Raw genomic sequence first — 16,090 nt, 5'->3', positions numbered from 1 at the left:
AAAAGAGCATTTCCAGTAAATGAAAAAATTCACTCTCTAATTAAGAGAGAATGGAAAAAGCCAGACAAAAAAGCTCTCCTGACCTCCAAAAGGAAGTACCCGTTTGATGACCCAGCCTGCTCGTCCTGGAGTAAGGCACCAAAATTAGATGTGGCCATAGCAAAAGCCTCAAAAAAGTTTGCCCTGCCTTTTGAGGACATGGGTACCCTAAAAGACCCGATGGACAAAAAAGCCGAGATTTTCTTAAAAAACTCCTGGGAAGCAGCAGGAGGCGGGCTTACACCAGCTGTAGCAGCCACCTGCACGGCCCGCGCACTAATGGTGTGGCTCGAGCACTTGGATTCCCAATTAAAGGAGAGTCTCAAGAGACACAATTCAAAAATCAGTGTCCGTAATGAAAGGTGCAGCAGCTTTTTTGGCGGATGCATCTGTAGATTCGGCCAGACTAGCAGCCAGGGCTGCCGCCTTCTCAAACGTCGCAAGACGTGCTCTGTGGCTAAAATGTTGGCCAGGGGACCTTCAGACAAAAACAAGACTGTGTTCAATACCCTGTGAGGGTGAGTTCTTGTTCGGCGCAACGCTAGATGATATCCTCGAGAAAGCCGAGGACAAGAAAAAATCTTTCCCTGGTTTCCCCAACCAGTCTTACAAACGTTCCTTTCGGAATAAAAAATTTATGCGGAGAAAACCTCCGAAAGGGAACAAAGAAACATGGGAGGACAAAAGAAACAAAACCAGAGGTTTCCTATTCAACAAACCCACTCCCGATAATAAAAAAACTCAATGAAGGTGTCCCCCAGGTTGGCGGGAGACTAACCGGGTTTCTTCCAGCCTGGGAAAAAATTTCAAGCAGTCCCTGGATACTAGGCATAGTACGAGAAGGACTCAAGCTAAAGTTCCGTATTCCCCCCATCAACCTCTTCATGGTGACACCGCAGAGACAGTCTCAAGAACAGTCGGCTCTCCAGGAAGAGATTCTAGGCCTAGTCCAGAAGGGAGTCTTACAGGAAGTCCCATACCAGGAAAGAGGCATGGGCTTCTACTCTCCCCTCTTCCTCCGAAAAAAGCCAGACGGATCATACAGGACGATAATAAATCTCAAAAAATTAAACAGTTTTCTCGAGATCCCACACTTCAAAATGGAGACAATAAAATCTTGCGTAAAAATACTCTTTCCCAGGTGTTTCATGACTGTTCTAGATCTACGAGATGCATATTATCATGTACCGATCCACAAGGATCATCAAAAGTACCTCCGGCTAGCAGTGAATATCCAGGGGGAGGTGAAACATTATCAGTTTCGGGCCCTCCCATTTGGGTTAGCTATTGCACCCCGGGTATTCACGAAAATAATGTCGGAAGTGATGGCTCATATACGGGAACAGAATATCCTGATAGTTCCCTACCTAGACGACCTCCTTGTAGCAGGGACATCATTCCATCACTGCAAACAACAGTTGGATTTGGTTATGACTTCTCTGTCAAGCCTAGGTTGGCTGTTGAACCTTACCAAATCAAAAGTGGTCCCATCACAGGTACAGGAGTACTTAGGGATAGTCCTCGACTCAACCACACAAGTGTGCTATCTTCCTCAGGGGAAGATTCAAAAAATGACACAGGCTGCGGTGCACTTGTCAGCATCTCCAGTCACCACGCTCAGGAAAGCCATGTCCCTGCTGGGCTCCATGACAGCCTGTATCCCGGCCGTACAGTGGGCGCAGTGCCATTCCCGGGACTTACAATGGGAGACTTTAAGTTCAAACCTGTGTCTGGGAGGAAATTTAGACGGGCAGTTAAATATATCACCAACTACGATATACTCCCTACAGTGGTGGGCGGACCCGATAAATTTTACCAAGGGGGTTCCTTGGGCACTGCCGATAGAAAAAATCCTAACGACGGATGCAAGCCCCTGGGGGTGGGGTGCTCATGTAGACGGTCAGGTGGCACAAGGAAACTGGAGCAAAAATCAAGAGCTAACCTCATCGAACATGAAAGAACTGCTAGCGGTAAAACTCGCCCTAACACACTTCCTACAAATCCTCCGCTCCCACCACGTAAAAGTCTTTTCAGACAATCAGGTAGTGGTGGCATACCTAAACCACCAAGGGGGTACCAGGTCGCAAACACTGATGGAAGAAACCCGATCCATCTTTCATATCGCAGAACACAATCTGAAGTCCCTAACAGCCCTTTACATAAAGGGTTCAGAAAACCAGACGGCAGACTTCCTCAGCAGAACACGCTTGAAACAGGGGGAGTGGGAGCTGAAACAGTCGGTGTTCAACCAAATAGTGAGGCGTTGGGGAGAGCCAGAAATAGACCTATTCGCGGACTATCAAAACCGAAAAGTGAGAAAGTTCTGCTCAATCGATCCCCGGGGAGGCCCAGTAGCTCTGGATGCTCTTACAGTCCCCTGGAACTATCGTCTCGCCTACGCGTTCCCTCCAATATCCCTCATTCCCCTAGTCTTGAGGAAAATTCGGGAGGAGAGGGCAACAGTGATAATAATAGCTCCATTCTGGCCTCGCAGGATATGGTTTTCTTGGTTGAGAAAGATGTCCATAGACAGCCCATGGGTGCTACCAGACACGAAAAATCTGTTATCCCAGGGCCCGGTGTGTCACCCCAGTGTAAAAAGCCTACATATGACAGCTTGGCTTTTGAAAGGAAGCTATTAAGCAACAAAGGGTTTTCATCCAACCTGGTGTCCACATTACTACAGAGTAGGAAACTCGTAACCACCAAAATATATGGCAAAGTGTGGAAAAAATTCATGTCTGTATCGGGGGCTGACCCAGGGGGGGAAATCCCAATAGAAAAAATTCTCGAGTTCCTGCAAAAGGGTTTGGAAAAAGGTCTAGCTACAAGTACACTAAAGGTTAAGGTAGCAGCCTTGGGGGCGCTGTATAATTATGATTTAGCCAGAAACCGATGGATCGTGAGATTCATCAAGGCCTCGGGTAGGTCAAGACCTGTTCCTTTGCATAATGCCCCTCCATGGGATCTAAACCTTGTTCTAAACGCGCTAACCAAATCTCCCTTTGAACCCCTGGCAGACGCACCCCTAAAGATTCTATCTTTAAAAACAACACTCTTAGTGGCCCTAACCTCAGCCCGTCGCGTTAGTGACATACAAGCATTGTCCGCGTGTCCTCCCTTCACTCAAATTCTCGAGGACAGAGTCATTCTAAAAACAGACCCGGCTTACCTCCCAAAAATCGCGTCACAATTTCACAGGACACAAGAGATCTCCCTGCCCTCATTCTGTCCCAACCCCAAGAATGAGGGAGAAAAAACACTACATACCCTTGATGTTAGAAGGTGCCTACTCCAATACTTGTCAGCCACTAGGGAGTGCAGGAAGGATAGGGCTTTGTTTGTCTGCTTCCAGGGTCCACGGAAAGGACAGAAAGCGTCAAAAGCTACGCTAGCGAGGTGGATAAGAGATGCCATCGCCTTGTCCTACTCATCCAGCGGGGCGGCCATCCCGGAGAATATAAAAGCGCACTCGACCAGAGCAGTAGCATCATCCTGGGCGGAAAGAGCTGGCGCTTCAATTCAACAGATATGTAGAGCGGCCACTTGGTCTTCCCAGTCTACATTTTTCAAACACTACCGCTTAGACTTGACCTCCTCTGATCTCACCTTTGGTCGAAGGGTTCTAGAGGCAGTGGTCCCTCCCTAAAAAGTTACAATCTATGTAAATCTCTCCGTGGTGCCATCATGGGGATGGAGAAAATTGTAGTTACTTACCGATAACGGTATTTCTCTGATCCCATGATGGCACCCGTATATTCCCTCCCTTTTCACACACAGGTGTGCACATGATATTAATATTGATAATTAGTTTAGTCACGGTGCCTCTGTTAAGTTAAAATTGTTAAGCTTAATTTGTGTAAATATTAAGTTGCAGCTGAAGTTCTGTATAAGGCTCTGTAAACCAACTGATGTGGGAGAGAGGTACGCCCTTTTTCACCTGTAGGTTTCCTGTCCCTGGGGGCGGACCCCTCTCTCCATGGTGCCATCATGGGATCAGAGAAATACCGTTATCGGTAAGTAACTACAATTTTTTTCTCTATGCATTAAACAGCGGCAGAATGGGGTCGTTATATACCAGGATGGGGCCAAGGATAAGGAACATATTGCCAGGATAAGGGTCACATACCATATCTCTATAATCGTCTAAGGGGTACTTCCGTCTGATGCCTATGCAGCATCAATAGTAAAAGGATATAATGTTAAAAATAATAAAAAATAAAAATAATTGTGATATTCTCACCTTCCGGCGTCTGCGGCAGCTTTTCCTGCGCCTTGCGATGCTCCGGTTCCACCGTTTCACTGATTGGTCGTGGCAGGCCGGCCACGACCAATCAGCGACATTGGCGCGGGATTTAAATCACGCATCGCTGGGCGCGACCAATCAGCGACCATCCCGAACCAACTTTTTAATATTAATTCTGCCTATGCAGCATCAATAGTAAAAAGATATAATGTTAAAAATAATTAAAAAAAACAAAACATTATATTCTCACCTTCCGAAGTCCGCCGCAGCCTTTCCCGCTCTTCACGCTCCGGTCCCAAGAATGCCCCGAGATCTCGTGGCTGTCTCGTGAAACCGCTACATGATCACGGGTTATTGCCGCTAAGCATTACTGGAAACAGAGCGTCGCGAGGAGCATCGCTAAAGGCCTCGGCTGGATCCGGGGGCCGACGGAAGGTGAGTATATAACTATTTTTTATTTTAATTGTTTTTTTAACAGGGATATGATGCCCACATTGCTATATACTACGTGGGCTGTGTTATATACTGCGTGTGCTGTGTTATATACTGCGTGTGCTGTGTTATATACTGCGTGTGCTGTGTTATATACTGCGTGTGCTGTGTTATATACTACGTGGCTGTGTTATATACTGCATGACCTGTGTTATATACTACGTGGCCTGTGTTATATACTGCGTGGGCTGTGTTATATACTACATGGCCTGTGTTATATACTACGTGGGCTGTGCTATATACTACGTGGGCTGTGTTATATACTGCGTGGCCTGTGTTATATACTATGGCTATGCTATATACTACGTGGGCTGTGCTATATACTGCGTGGGCTGTGCTATATACTGCGTGGGCTGTGTTATATACTGCGTGGGCTGTGTTATATACTGCGTGGGCTGTGTTATATACTGCGTGGGCTGTGTTATATACTGCGTGGCCTGTGTTATATACTATGTCTATGCTATATACTACGTGGGCTGTGTTATATACTGCGTGGCTATGCTATATACTACGTAGCTACGAGTATGCTATATACTACGTGGCTATGCTATATACTACGTGGGCTGTGCTGCATACTACGTGGGCTGTGTTATATACTGCGTGGCTATGCTATATACTACGTAGCTACGAGTATGCTATATACTACGTGGCTATGCTATATACTACGTGGGCTGTGCTGCATACTACGTGGGCTGTGTTATATACTGCGTGGCTATGCTATATACTACGTGGACTATGCTATATACTGCGTGGGCTGTGTTATATTTTACGTGGCCTGTGTTATATACTGTGTGGGCTGTGTTATATACTATGTGGGCTGTGCATTCTAGAATACCTGATGCGTTAGAATCGGGCCACCATCTAGTACAGGGGTCTCAAACTGCATTCCTCGAGGGCCTCAAACCATGTGTGTTTTCAAGATTTCCTTAGCATTGCACAAGATGCTGGAATCATTCTCTGCAGGTGATTAAATTATCACCTGTGCAATACAAGGAAATCCTGAAAACATGACCTGTTTGCAGCCCTCGAGATATATATATATATACACACACCAGGATCTTGTATACCAGGATGGGGCCAAGGGTAAGGGATATGTATACCAGGATGGGGAGTACACTGTATATACAGTGTGTGTGTGTGTGTGTGTGTGTGTATGTGTATATATATCTATATATCTATCTCAGGATTTAGGACATATATTTATATACCAGCATGGGGCCAGGATGGGGGGGGATCAGTAGGTGTGAGTAAGACCCCCAGCGATCGTACATTTATTACCTATCCTGTGTATTGCTGGTGATCTTCCTAAGCCAAGCCCTTTTACGTATGTTCTGCTCATGTTTTATTGGTTTTGTTCCAGGCACTTCAAGGATTAGAATAAATATGGCTGCCTTCTTATAGAAACTGTGCCGGTGGTCATGGGTTAATCGTGGCTCCATTCACTTCTATAGAGCGGAGTTGCAATACCACACACAACCCATGGTCAGGGGTGGCGCTGTTTCTGAAAGGAAGCACTCATGTTTTTCTCACCCTGCACAGCTCCTATAATTTCATTTAAACCTTGAAAAGCAACATCTGCCACTAGCTTTTACAAAATGTTCTTGCATCAAGATAAATGAATATTCTTTTTTCGTTAGGTCCCCACTGTCATCCATGGTTTTTGGGACAAATGCCCTCTTCACAAAGCCTGCCCAGTCCCTGGCACCTATGTTGGTCGTTACTATTCTTAATCAGTATGGATATGAAAACCTAACCAACAAAGTGGATCAGCCAGATCCCAGGTGAGTCGCACCCCGCTGATATGTCTCTATGCCGCCCTATATTGGCTAACAATTATAACGCCCCTCCTATACACATGCATTCTCACGGAAGTTATTAGATCGCATAGTAACAGCATGCTGAAATGAAGAATACATTGGGGGTTTTCTTGTCTTGCGGTCATAGCTCCCTTATTTAATTCATATTAATTAATTCTGGTCATCTCCAATACTCCAATAAAAAAAAATATGATATATAATATATATACCCTGATCATACGCTTCATTGGGGCATATGTAATAATTGCTTTATGATTGCTGTGAAGAGCCATCACTAAAAAGGCCATTTGGCGCCATCCACTGGTGAGATGGTATAAGGCCTAGCTTTTTCCATAGCAGCAAATAACTTTATATGTGTGTATATGTATGAATGTGTGTATATATATTTCACACCAGCAAAAATTTGTGTATGTATATGTATATATATATATATATATATATATATATATATATATATATATATATATATATATATATATATATATATACAAATTGCTGCTGTTGTGAAATGATTTTGGATCATTTATTCTGCAGACCATTAATAAAATTAACTTTATAATTCAGTTTATTTCTAGGCCTCCATGACGCCATGTTCTACCTGACGTGCATCATTCCTCTCGGTATAGCCGCCATACAGATCATCATCTGGACGCCATACTCCATTCGGAGCAGTCATGTGACCAATACACATTGAGCCGCTAAATATACAATAACTTTCTGATTATCTCACCGGTGCCTTACATTTTGTTTTAATATCTGTACGGTAAGAAAAATCCCAGAATGGACATTTTCTACCGACTTGGGAGAACTTTTCATTCTGTTTTATGGTGAATTTGGTACAAGTTGAGTCTCTTTAGCTGCTGATGACGTCGCTCCTTGTGTACATAGATCAGATCTAGAATTTTTGCCTCTTTTGTTTAGTTCTAATAGGAAGCTTAGACATTGAAGGGGTTTCCCTATCAGGCCAGTCTTTATCTTTAGGCGCTATTAGGGCATATGGACATCATTGGGGAACCCCTATCAGTCTGGCGGGGGCCATCCATGTGCCAGACCCTCGGTGATCTCAATGACAGCGCTCCCATTCAAGGGCTTGTCCATGAAGAGACGGCTCACTTACTGTAGCATTCTCCGCCATGAATGGACGACTGGCATATACTGTAAATGATCGATCCATCTGCTAATGTTCACAGGCAGCTTTTTCTGGTATGGCTCCAAGTTGAAATTAGAAGCACTATAGGCAATAGTCATAGTACGCCCAGTATAAATCTGCATTACTGGGTGTATCAGGCTAGATAATACCCGACTTCTATCCTGTGAGTAACTAACAGACGACCGAGGAAAGAGAAATATAATCTTTTTATATATGTATGTATGTATAATATGGTTCTCTGTGGAGTCTTGGCATTTCTTCGTATTGTACATAATGAGTAATATAAATGGTTACTGCCTTAGTCATACATGGATGTCCTGTAATAAATGTGAAGCGCTTAGTACTGTGACTACCAGCCCACTACATGCACTCGTGTGGAGACAGGATGTCAGTCTCTGACTTCCTGTGAACTACAGGATGACATCACCACCAATCAAATCCTTCCTGGCAGCTCTCGCCCACCTCTCCTGACCTAGCGCCACTCTCCCTGTGCCTCTGTATGTCGGCCCACACAGCTAGTGATATCTGTCACGGCGGTAACCTGCATCCCTCCTCAGCACGCCTCTACTCACTGTTTGGTTTCTGCCCGCGTTCAGGTCGTCCCGCTGAGTCTGCTTCTGCAGCATCTACATATGCATTCATATAACCTTAAGGGGCATGGCCGGTCCCTGCAGGAACTTAGCCCTGCTGGGTCCTGTAGAGATTAGCTTCCTCGGCCAATCCCTTGCTAGCAGGGCCTTTTTTAGACAGCTCCTCTTACCACTTCTTGCTCAAACGTTAGTTCCTATCCTGATAGCACCCATTTATGCATTTGTCCATATTCCGTTTTCCGTTAACGACCCGGCTTGTTTACCTGTCCTTTCTATCCTCTCCGATCCTGCCGTCGGCTACGTATACTGATCCTGTGCTGCCTTCCCCGACCTTTTGACTATACCTCTGTTTTGCCCCTTGTACCCGTGCCTCTGACCCTCCAGTCAGCTGCTGCAGAACCGGGGACTGTTCTGGAGTGGTACCTGGTGACTACCGGTGGCAAAGCCTATCTTCACCACCAGAGGCTCTCGTGAATAGCCGGAAGATACTTAGTTCTGCCCCTCCAGAGTAAGCCCGGCCCGTGGGTCCACACCCACCAGGATTACAATATCCTAGAAGCAAGAATGGTGTGAGACCCTGCCCCTCTGCAAAGCACGTGACCTCACGGGAAATATAGCCTACATTACGGAAACCATATGTCTGCCAGCTACGAAGATCCAGCGCTGAACCTGGGGAGGGTGACTAAAGCAAAATTTGTTTGTTTGTTTTTTTCTGCTAATGAAGCGGATAGGAAAAAAAACGTTTCTGAAAGGGGAAACTCCATTAAATTTATAAGAACAAAAGTGGATTCAGAGCCCTAAGTAAATATACTCAAAAATAGAGGCGATGACAAGGTTTAGCAAGTCCTAGCCCTGACACGAAGTGCACAAACACCATATGGTGTAGGCCACCTGCCTTTAAAATGGAAAAAATATATATAATCTTATCCTATGGGGATCAGGCTGAATCCATATCAAGCGAGTATTTTAATTACCGGTACTTGCCATTTTCACTGTGAGCCCTTTACAGTAACCTTCCGAAGGCGGAAACATTACAAATTTGCAGTAACAGATACGACACCTACTATATATTATTTAATCATATTTGCACACAATAATGTAAACATTTTCTGGTAAGTGTATAATTATAGTGTCGGGAGGGAAGATTTAGAGACCTTATTGTGACAGTAGTAGTAAGTCTGTGTCCTCAGTGACACGTATCACGATATCCAAATGTCGAGGTGTAAAGGACGTGTCCCACCTATAAACTATCACCTCTGCTGGAGATGGGGTTGTAACCATATTACTTACTAAATTAAGTGGTTGTATTATCAGTGGCCCTATGGTGTCTTTATACTGACCTCCTGGACCAGATCTGTTCTTAGCCCTGTGTCCCCCGCCGGTCTCATCACCTAAGTGATGTCACATGGCGGCTGAAGTCAATAGGGGGGAGCTGATCGGCTGCAGCAGTCATATTTTTGTCCTAGTAGAAAATAAGTCAGTTCTGCTCAGACAAAGCTGTGAGCGCTGCAGGCAATCAGTAGCCACCTACTGTGTACGTCGGTCGTATGACACCGCTTTATCATGAAACCAGCGGGGGACACACGGCTCAGAACATGGCTGTTTCAGGAGGGATGTATTGAGGCTTTATTTCAACATCCTGGGGCCACTAGTCTAGTAGTGGGGACCAATCCTTTTAAATGAATTTTTTGTTAGCTTTTGTTTAGTTTTTTTTGTGATGGGCGACTATGTATTTTTATGTTTTATGTATGGAAACGTCAAATAATTTGTATTGTTCTGTCTACCAGTAAAAGTTGATAAGTTCGTTTTCACTGGTTTTTAAATTAAAACATTGTTCTAAATCAAACTTTGTGCATCGTTTGTTTTTGGCCCATCAACATAATGCATCTAACACCAGACTTCAAATTAGGAGGCCAGACGGCACTATAGCCACCTCCACTGAAGACATAGTCCATTTCATGATTACTATAAATCACTATATCAATCCAAAAGCGACTATAACACCGCACACTGCCTCTCATACCTGTCAGACTTGTGATTCCCAGAAGTGACCCATTCTCAGCAATCCTTCCTGGAGGCAGATTTTGCATTGGATGAGATAATTACTGCTATTAAAGAAACGGCTAAAGGAAAGGCAGCAGGCCCAGATGGTTTTCCCATTGAGTTATACAGCAAATACCAAGATACTCTAGCCCCCCTTTTATCGGATGTCTTCTAGCAGACCAAACAAGGGGAACACTTACCAAACTCCTTTTATAGTTCTTAAAAAAGAAGGGAAAAGACCCATTAGAATGTGGATCATACCGTCCAATCTCGTTAGTAAATGTAGATTACAAGATATTCACAAAAATCCTAGCCACTAGACTTAATGGAGTCGTTCTCAAAATTATACATCCAGATCAGACTGGATTCATGCCAGGGAAAAGTACCACATATACACAGTTCTGACATTGTTTTTTGGGAATAGTTTTTACGGTGTACACTTTATGGTAAAAAATGACCTCACAATATGATTGTAATCATCAATACAATTACGATGTTATTACCTTAATCATATTAACCCGGAAAATCATGTACGTGCAGGTAATTTTTTTTTTACCACACAATATGCACTTTAAAAAAAACAAAAACAAAAAAAATGCATGAATTGCTGTATTTTTTTTTTTTTCTTTCACAATGTCCCCTATTTTTTCGGTAAGCTCTATGGTAGACTAAATGGTGCTGTCCAAAAACACTTGTCCTGAAAAAAGAAAAAAAACTACTATCTAATGGCCATGTTGAAGGGGGGGGAAAAAAGTTATGGCTCTATCATGGAAGAAGGGGAGGAAAACACGTACCGTAATTGTGCAAAAATGAAAATTGGCCATGGTGGGAAGGGGTTAATGAAAATGTTTTCACCAGGATTCACATTACAAACTGCATAAATTATTAAATACACGCACACTATAGATTATAACTGATGAGGCTGGTGTACTGGCTTCCAAAATACATGTCAGAATGGGTTTTATAATACTGTTTTATATTACAATTTGATATAATCCTAATATTAAGATGAGCATTTTAGTACCTAAATTTTAAAGGGTGTGTACATTCTTTACAAAAAAAAATGTTCATTGTTGTTTCTCCTAACTAGTCTGCATTAAAAATTTTGCACAAGTTTTCCTGCTGCAGATTATCATCTTTTTTCAAGAAAAGCTGCTGCTCCTGGCTTTGATAACTCTCTGCTCTCCCTTCTCTAAATGTCAGAGATAGAAGTGGAGAAGAGAAATTCACAGCATGGAAGAGCTATACACAGATATTCACAGTATAGATAGGGAGAAAGTATCTACAGTCTCGGGGAGTGCAGAGAAATCAGTCTTTTAGAAAAGGAGGAAAGTACATGAAGAGGAAATGAATACAGGTAAGAAACTATGCTGATTCATGAGCTAAGGAAGACTGTGGCACCACGGATACCTACAGACCTTATATCCAGCTTGAATTGCCTACATTACTCCCACAAGTGAAAAATCTGAATGATTCTGCAAACTACACGTCAGGAGGTCCAGAAATTAAATGAAGAGATGTAGACTGCAAACTGAAACTGCAAAAAATGCAATTTTATTAACTAACGGTAACCAGTAATATGTAAAAATAAGCCGCCATCTTCTTCCCGACACTGATACGGTTATCTTCTGCACGTTGTGATATGCCCCATCAGTCCAGTGTTTTCTAGGCGATCTAGAAGTCAATACTGAATGTAACTCTGAGTGCCAGAAAGATCCAATCGTAGACTTACATTGAGAGCTTGCGACTGCTATCTCTGCCTTTTGGTGGGTCAGAAGTTGTGTTCACAAGGTGGCGGGTCGGGACCGAAGTGATGCAAGGAACAGCTGTAGACAGTGGCTGATATGTATATTATTAGGGGCAGGGAACATGGATTAGTGACACCAATACTGCGCTGAAATTATTATTTATATAGCACCATTGATTCCATGGTGCTGTACATGAGAAGGGGTTACATACAAGTTACAGATATCACTTAGAAAGAAGGAATATAAACCAGCTCACCCGTGATGCATAAACCAATCTTCGGGAGCACGGACCCCCTGTGTCCAGGCGTATAGAATCCAAAAAAGAAGAGAATGTCCAGCTTCACCGAATCCGTAAAAAAGTTCATGATTAAGGGAGCTTAGTCTCCAGAAACGCGTTGAGATTCTTACCCATATGGCTCGTGCTGAAGTCTGTATCCTCTATGCTTAAAGTTTGTGAATAAAGAAAACTCTTTTTTACAGATATCACTTACAGCAAACAAACTAACAATTACACACTGATACAGAGGGGCGAGGACCCTGCCCTTGTGGGCTTACATTCTGCAGGATGGTGGGGATGGATACAGTAGGTTGAGGGTTGCAGGAGCTCCAGTGTTGGTGAGGCAGTATCTCCAGTAGTGATGAGGAGGCAGCGGGGTCAGTGCAGGCTGTAGGCTTTCCTGAAGAGATGGGTTTTCAGGTTCCGTCTGAAGGATCCGAATGTGGTTGATAGATGTGTTGGGGCAGAGAATTCCAGAGGATGGGGGATATTCGGGAGAAGTCTTGGAGGCGGTTGGATGAGGAGCGGATAAGTGTGGAGGAGAGAAGGAGGTCTTGGGAGGACCAGAGATTACGTGAGGGAAGATATCGGGAGATTAGTTCAGAGATATATGGAGGAGACAGGTTATGGATGGCTTTGTAGGTCAGTATTAGTCATTTGAACTGGATACGCTAATGGAATGGGAGCCAGTGAAGAGATTTGCAGAGGGGGGAAGTGGAGGAGTAGCGAGGAGAGAGATGAGTTAGTCGGGCAGCAGAGCTAAGAATGGACTGGAGAGGTGCAAGGGTGTTAGCAGGGAGGCCGCAGGAAAGGATGTTGCAGTAGACAAGGCGGGAGATGATGAAGGCATGCACGAGCATTTTAGTAGATTGACGGTTGAGGAAAGGCCGGATTCTGGAGATATTTTTGAGCTGGAGGCGACAGGAGGTGGACAGAGCTTGGATGTGCGGTTTGAAGGAAAGGGCAGAGTCAAAGGTTACTCCAAGGCAGCGGACTTCTGGTACGGGGGAAAGCATGATGTCGTTGATTGCGATAGATAGATCAAGTAAGGAAGATCTATAAGATGGAGGAAAAATTATGAGTTCAGATTTGTCCACATTGAGTTTGAGGAAGCGAGAGGAGAAGAAGGAGGATATGGCTGATAGACACTCTGGGATTCTGGACAGCAGAGCGGTGACGTCTGGGCCAGAGAGGTAGATCTGAGTGTCATCAGCATAGAGGTGGTACTGGAATCCATGGGACTTTATGAGTTGTCCCAGGCCAAGTGTATAGATTAAGAAGAGTAGGGGTCCTAGAACAGAGCCTTGGGGGACTCCAACAGAGAGATGGTGGGATGAGGAGGCAGTGTGGGAGTGGGAGACGCTGAATGTGTGGTTGGAAAGGTACGACGAGATCCAGGATAGGGAGAGGTCTTTGATGCCAAAGGAGGAGAGGATCTGTAGTAGGAGGCAGTGGTCAACTGTGTCGAAAGCAGAGGACAGGTCTAGAAGGAGGACTACAGGGTATTGTCCGTTAGCTTTGGCGGTAAGTAGGTCGTTAGTGATTTTGGTCAGGGCTGTCTCAGTTGAATGATGGGGGCAGAAACCAGATTGTAGATTGTCAAAGAGCAAGTTAGATGAGAGGTGGGAGGAAAGTTCAGCGTGGACGTGCTGCTCCTGGAGTTTGGAAGCGAATGGGAGCAGCGATATTGGGCGATAGCTGGACATAGCAGTTGGATCGAGGGTTGGCTTTTTAAGGATAGGCGTGATTGTGGCATGTTTGAAAGCAGAAGGGAAGGTGCCAGAAGTTAGTGATAGGTTGAAGAGATGGGTTAGGGATGGGATAAGAGTGGTGGGGAGGAGGTGGGATGGGGTTGAGCGCACAGGTGGTGAGGTGCGATTTAGAAAGGAGACAATTAAGCCCCCCTTCGGTGATGTTGGATAGGGAAGTTATGGGGTTTGGGCATTGGTCTGGTATACAAAGGGGTTGTGGTGGTTGAACAATGAAGACTTGTCTGGCCAATCTTATTTTTAAAGTGTGTGGCAAAGTCCTCAGCAGAGATGAGGGAGGTTGGAGGAGGCAGTGGGGGGCGGAGGAGGGAGTTAAAGGTTTTGAATAACTGTTTGGGGTTGTAGGATAGGGAAGATATGAGGGTTGTGAAGTAGGCCTGTTTAGCCGAGGTGACAGCAGATTTAAAAGCGAGTGAAATTAAAACAAAAATGCAGGAGTGGGGGGTCCCCGGTGCACCCATGGTGTGGCCAAGGGCCCAGAATAGTGTTCCAGGACATCAATTAGCATGCTGCGAATGTCCTGTTAGCTTGATGACCATGCCCTCACATCCAAAGCGAGTGCTGCCGGCAATAAATCTCTGGGCCTGCACTAACACTGCAGAAGCCCAGTGAGGGCATTAACACACAGTGTCCATACAGACTCGCTTTCCTGCCTCTCTCCTGTCTGCGGTGTCCGCTCACTGCACACTGGATTACACAGTACCAAACAACCGACGCAGAGAGGAGAGCGGGATGAGAGTGTGCAAACACTGAGGGCTGTCCCACACGTCCAGATAATTCCGGTACCGGAATAAATCGGTACCGGAGTTATCCGTGTCCGTGTGCCTGGGAACTCACGGAGGCCATACGTGCGGCACACGTGTGCCGCCCGTATGGCGAGTGGGTACCACACGGAGCGTGTGGTACCCACTCTGCATGGTGCTGAAGCTGCGATTCATATCTTCCCTGTAGCAGCGTTTGCTGTAGAGAAAATATGAAGAATAGTGTTTAAAATAAAGATCTATGTGTCCGCCGCCCCCCCACCCCCTGTGCGCCCCCCCGCTGGTCAGAAAATACTTACCCGCCTCCCTCGCTGCTTCCTGGTCTGGCCGCGGCTTCTCCTGCATGCGGTCACGTGGGGCCGATCATTTACAGTCAGGAATATGTGGCTCCACCCCCCATAGGGGCGGAGCCGACTATTCATGATTGTAAATGATCGGCCCCACGTGACCGCATACAGTAGGAGGCGCGGCCAGACCAGGAAGGAGCGAGGGAGCGGGTAAGTATTTTCTGACCAGCGGGGGGGCGCACAGGGGGTGGGGGGGCGGCGGACACATGGATCTTTATTTTTAACACTATTCTTCATATTTTCTCTACAGCAAACGCTGCTACAGGGAAGATATGAATACCGGCTTCAGCACCATGTGGGGGGGACAGCGCTTACTGTACCCCAGACGGAGAATGTCCGTGTGAGGTCCGTGTTTTACGCGGACCCATTGACTCTATTGGGTCCGTGTAAAACGTGCGCTCCCACGAACACTGACATGTCTCCGTGTTTGGCACACGGAGACACGGTCCGCAAAAAATCAATGACATCTGAACAGATGCATTGATTTTTATGTGTCTACGTGTGTCAGTGTCTCCGGTACGTGAGGAAACTGTCACCTCACGTACCGGAGCCACTGACGTGTGAAACCGGCCTGACACTGTGTGTACTTGCTCGCTTGACCTCTTCATTGTCAGTGTGGCATACATGATAAACAAAACACAGGATATGAGACATGGTTTACATACAATAAACCATTGCATATCCATTAAATTTTTACATATTCCTCACTAATAATGTTAGGTGTGTGTGTGTGTGTGTGTGTGTGTGTGTGTGTGTGTGTGTGTGTGTGTGTGTGTGTGTGTGTGTGTGTGTGTGTAAAATTTGGGAGTTG

General features: G+C 45.2%; 1 protein-coding gene across 1 annotated transcript in view; it reads left to right on the top strand.

The window, feature by feature from the left end:
• The window catches only part of LOC143785905 (transmembrane protein 180-like), a 30,215-nt gene extending 20,035 nt beyond the window's left edge, over nucleotides 1-10,180 (top strand). The window contains exons 6-7 of the mRNA XM_077275044.1: nucleotides 6,415-6,558; nucleotides 7,159-10,180. Of these exons, the coding sequence (XP_077131159.1) occupies nucleotides 6,415-6,558; nucleotides 7,159-7,288 (274 nt within the window). The 3' untranslated portion in view covers nucleotides 7,289-10,180. The remainder of the gene's footprint in view (nucleotides 1-6,414; nucleotides 6,559-7,158) is intronic.
• The last annotated feature ends 5,910 nt before the right edge of the window (nucleotides 10,181-16,090 follow it).

This window comes from Ranitomeya variabilis, chromosome 7 (genome assembly GCF_051348905.1).
Source record: "Ranitomeya variabilis isolate aRanVar5 chromosome 7, aRanVar5.hap1, whole genome shotgun sequence".
NCBI classification, from domain to species: Eukaryota; Metazoa; Chordata; class Amphibia; order Anura; family Dendrobatidae; genus Ranitomeya; species Ranitomeya variabilis.
Note: the sequence above shows the minus strand (reverse complement) of the source record. Positions and strands in the feature narration are given on the sequence as shown.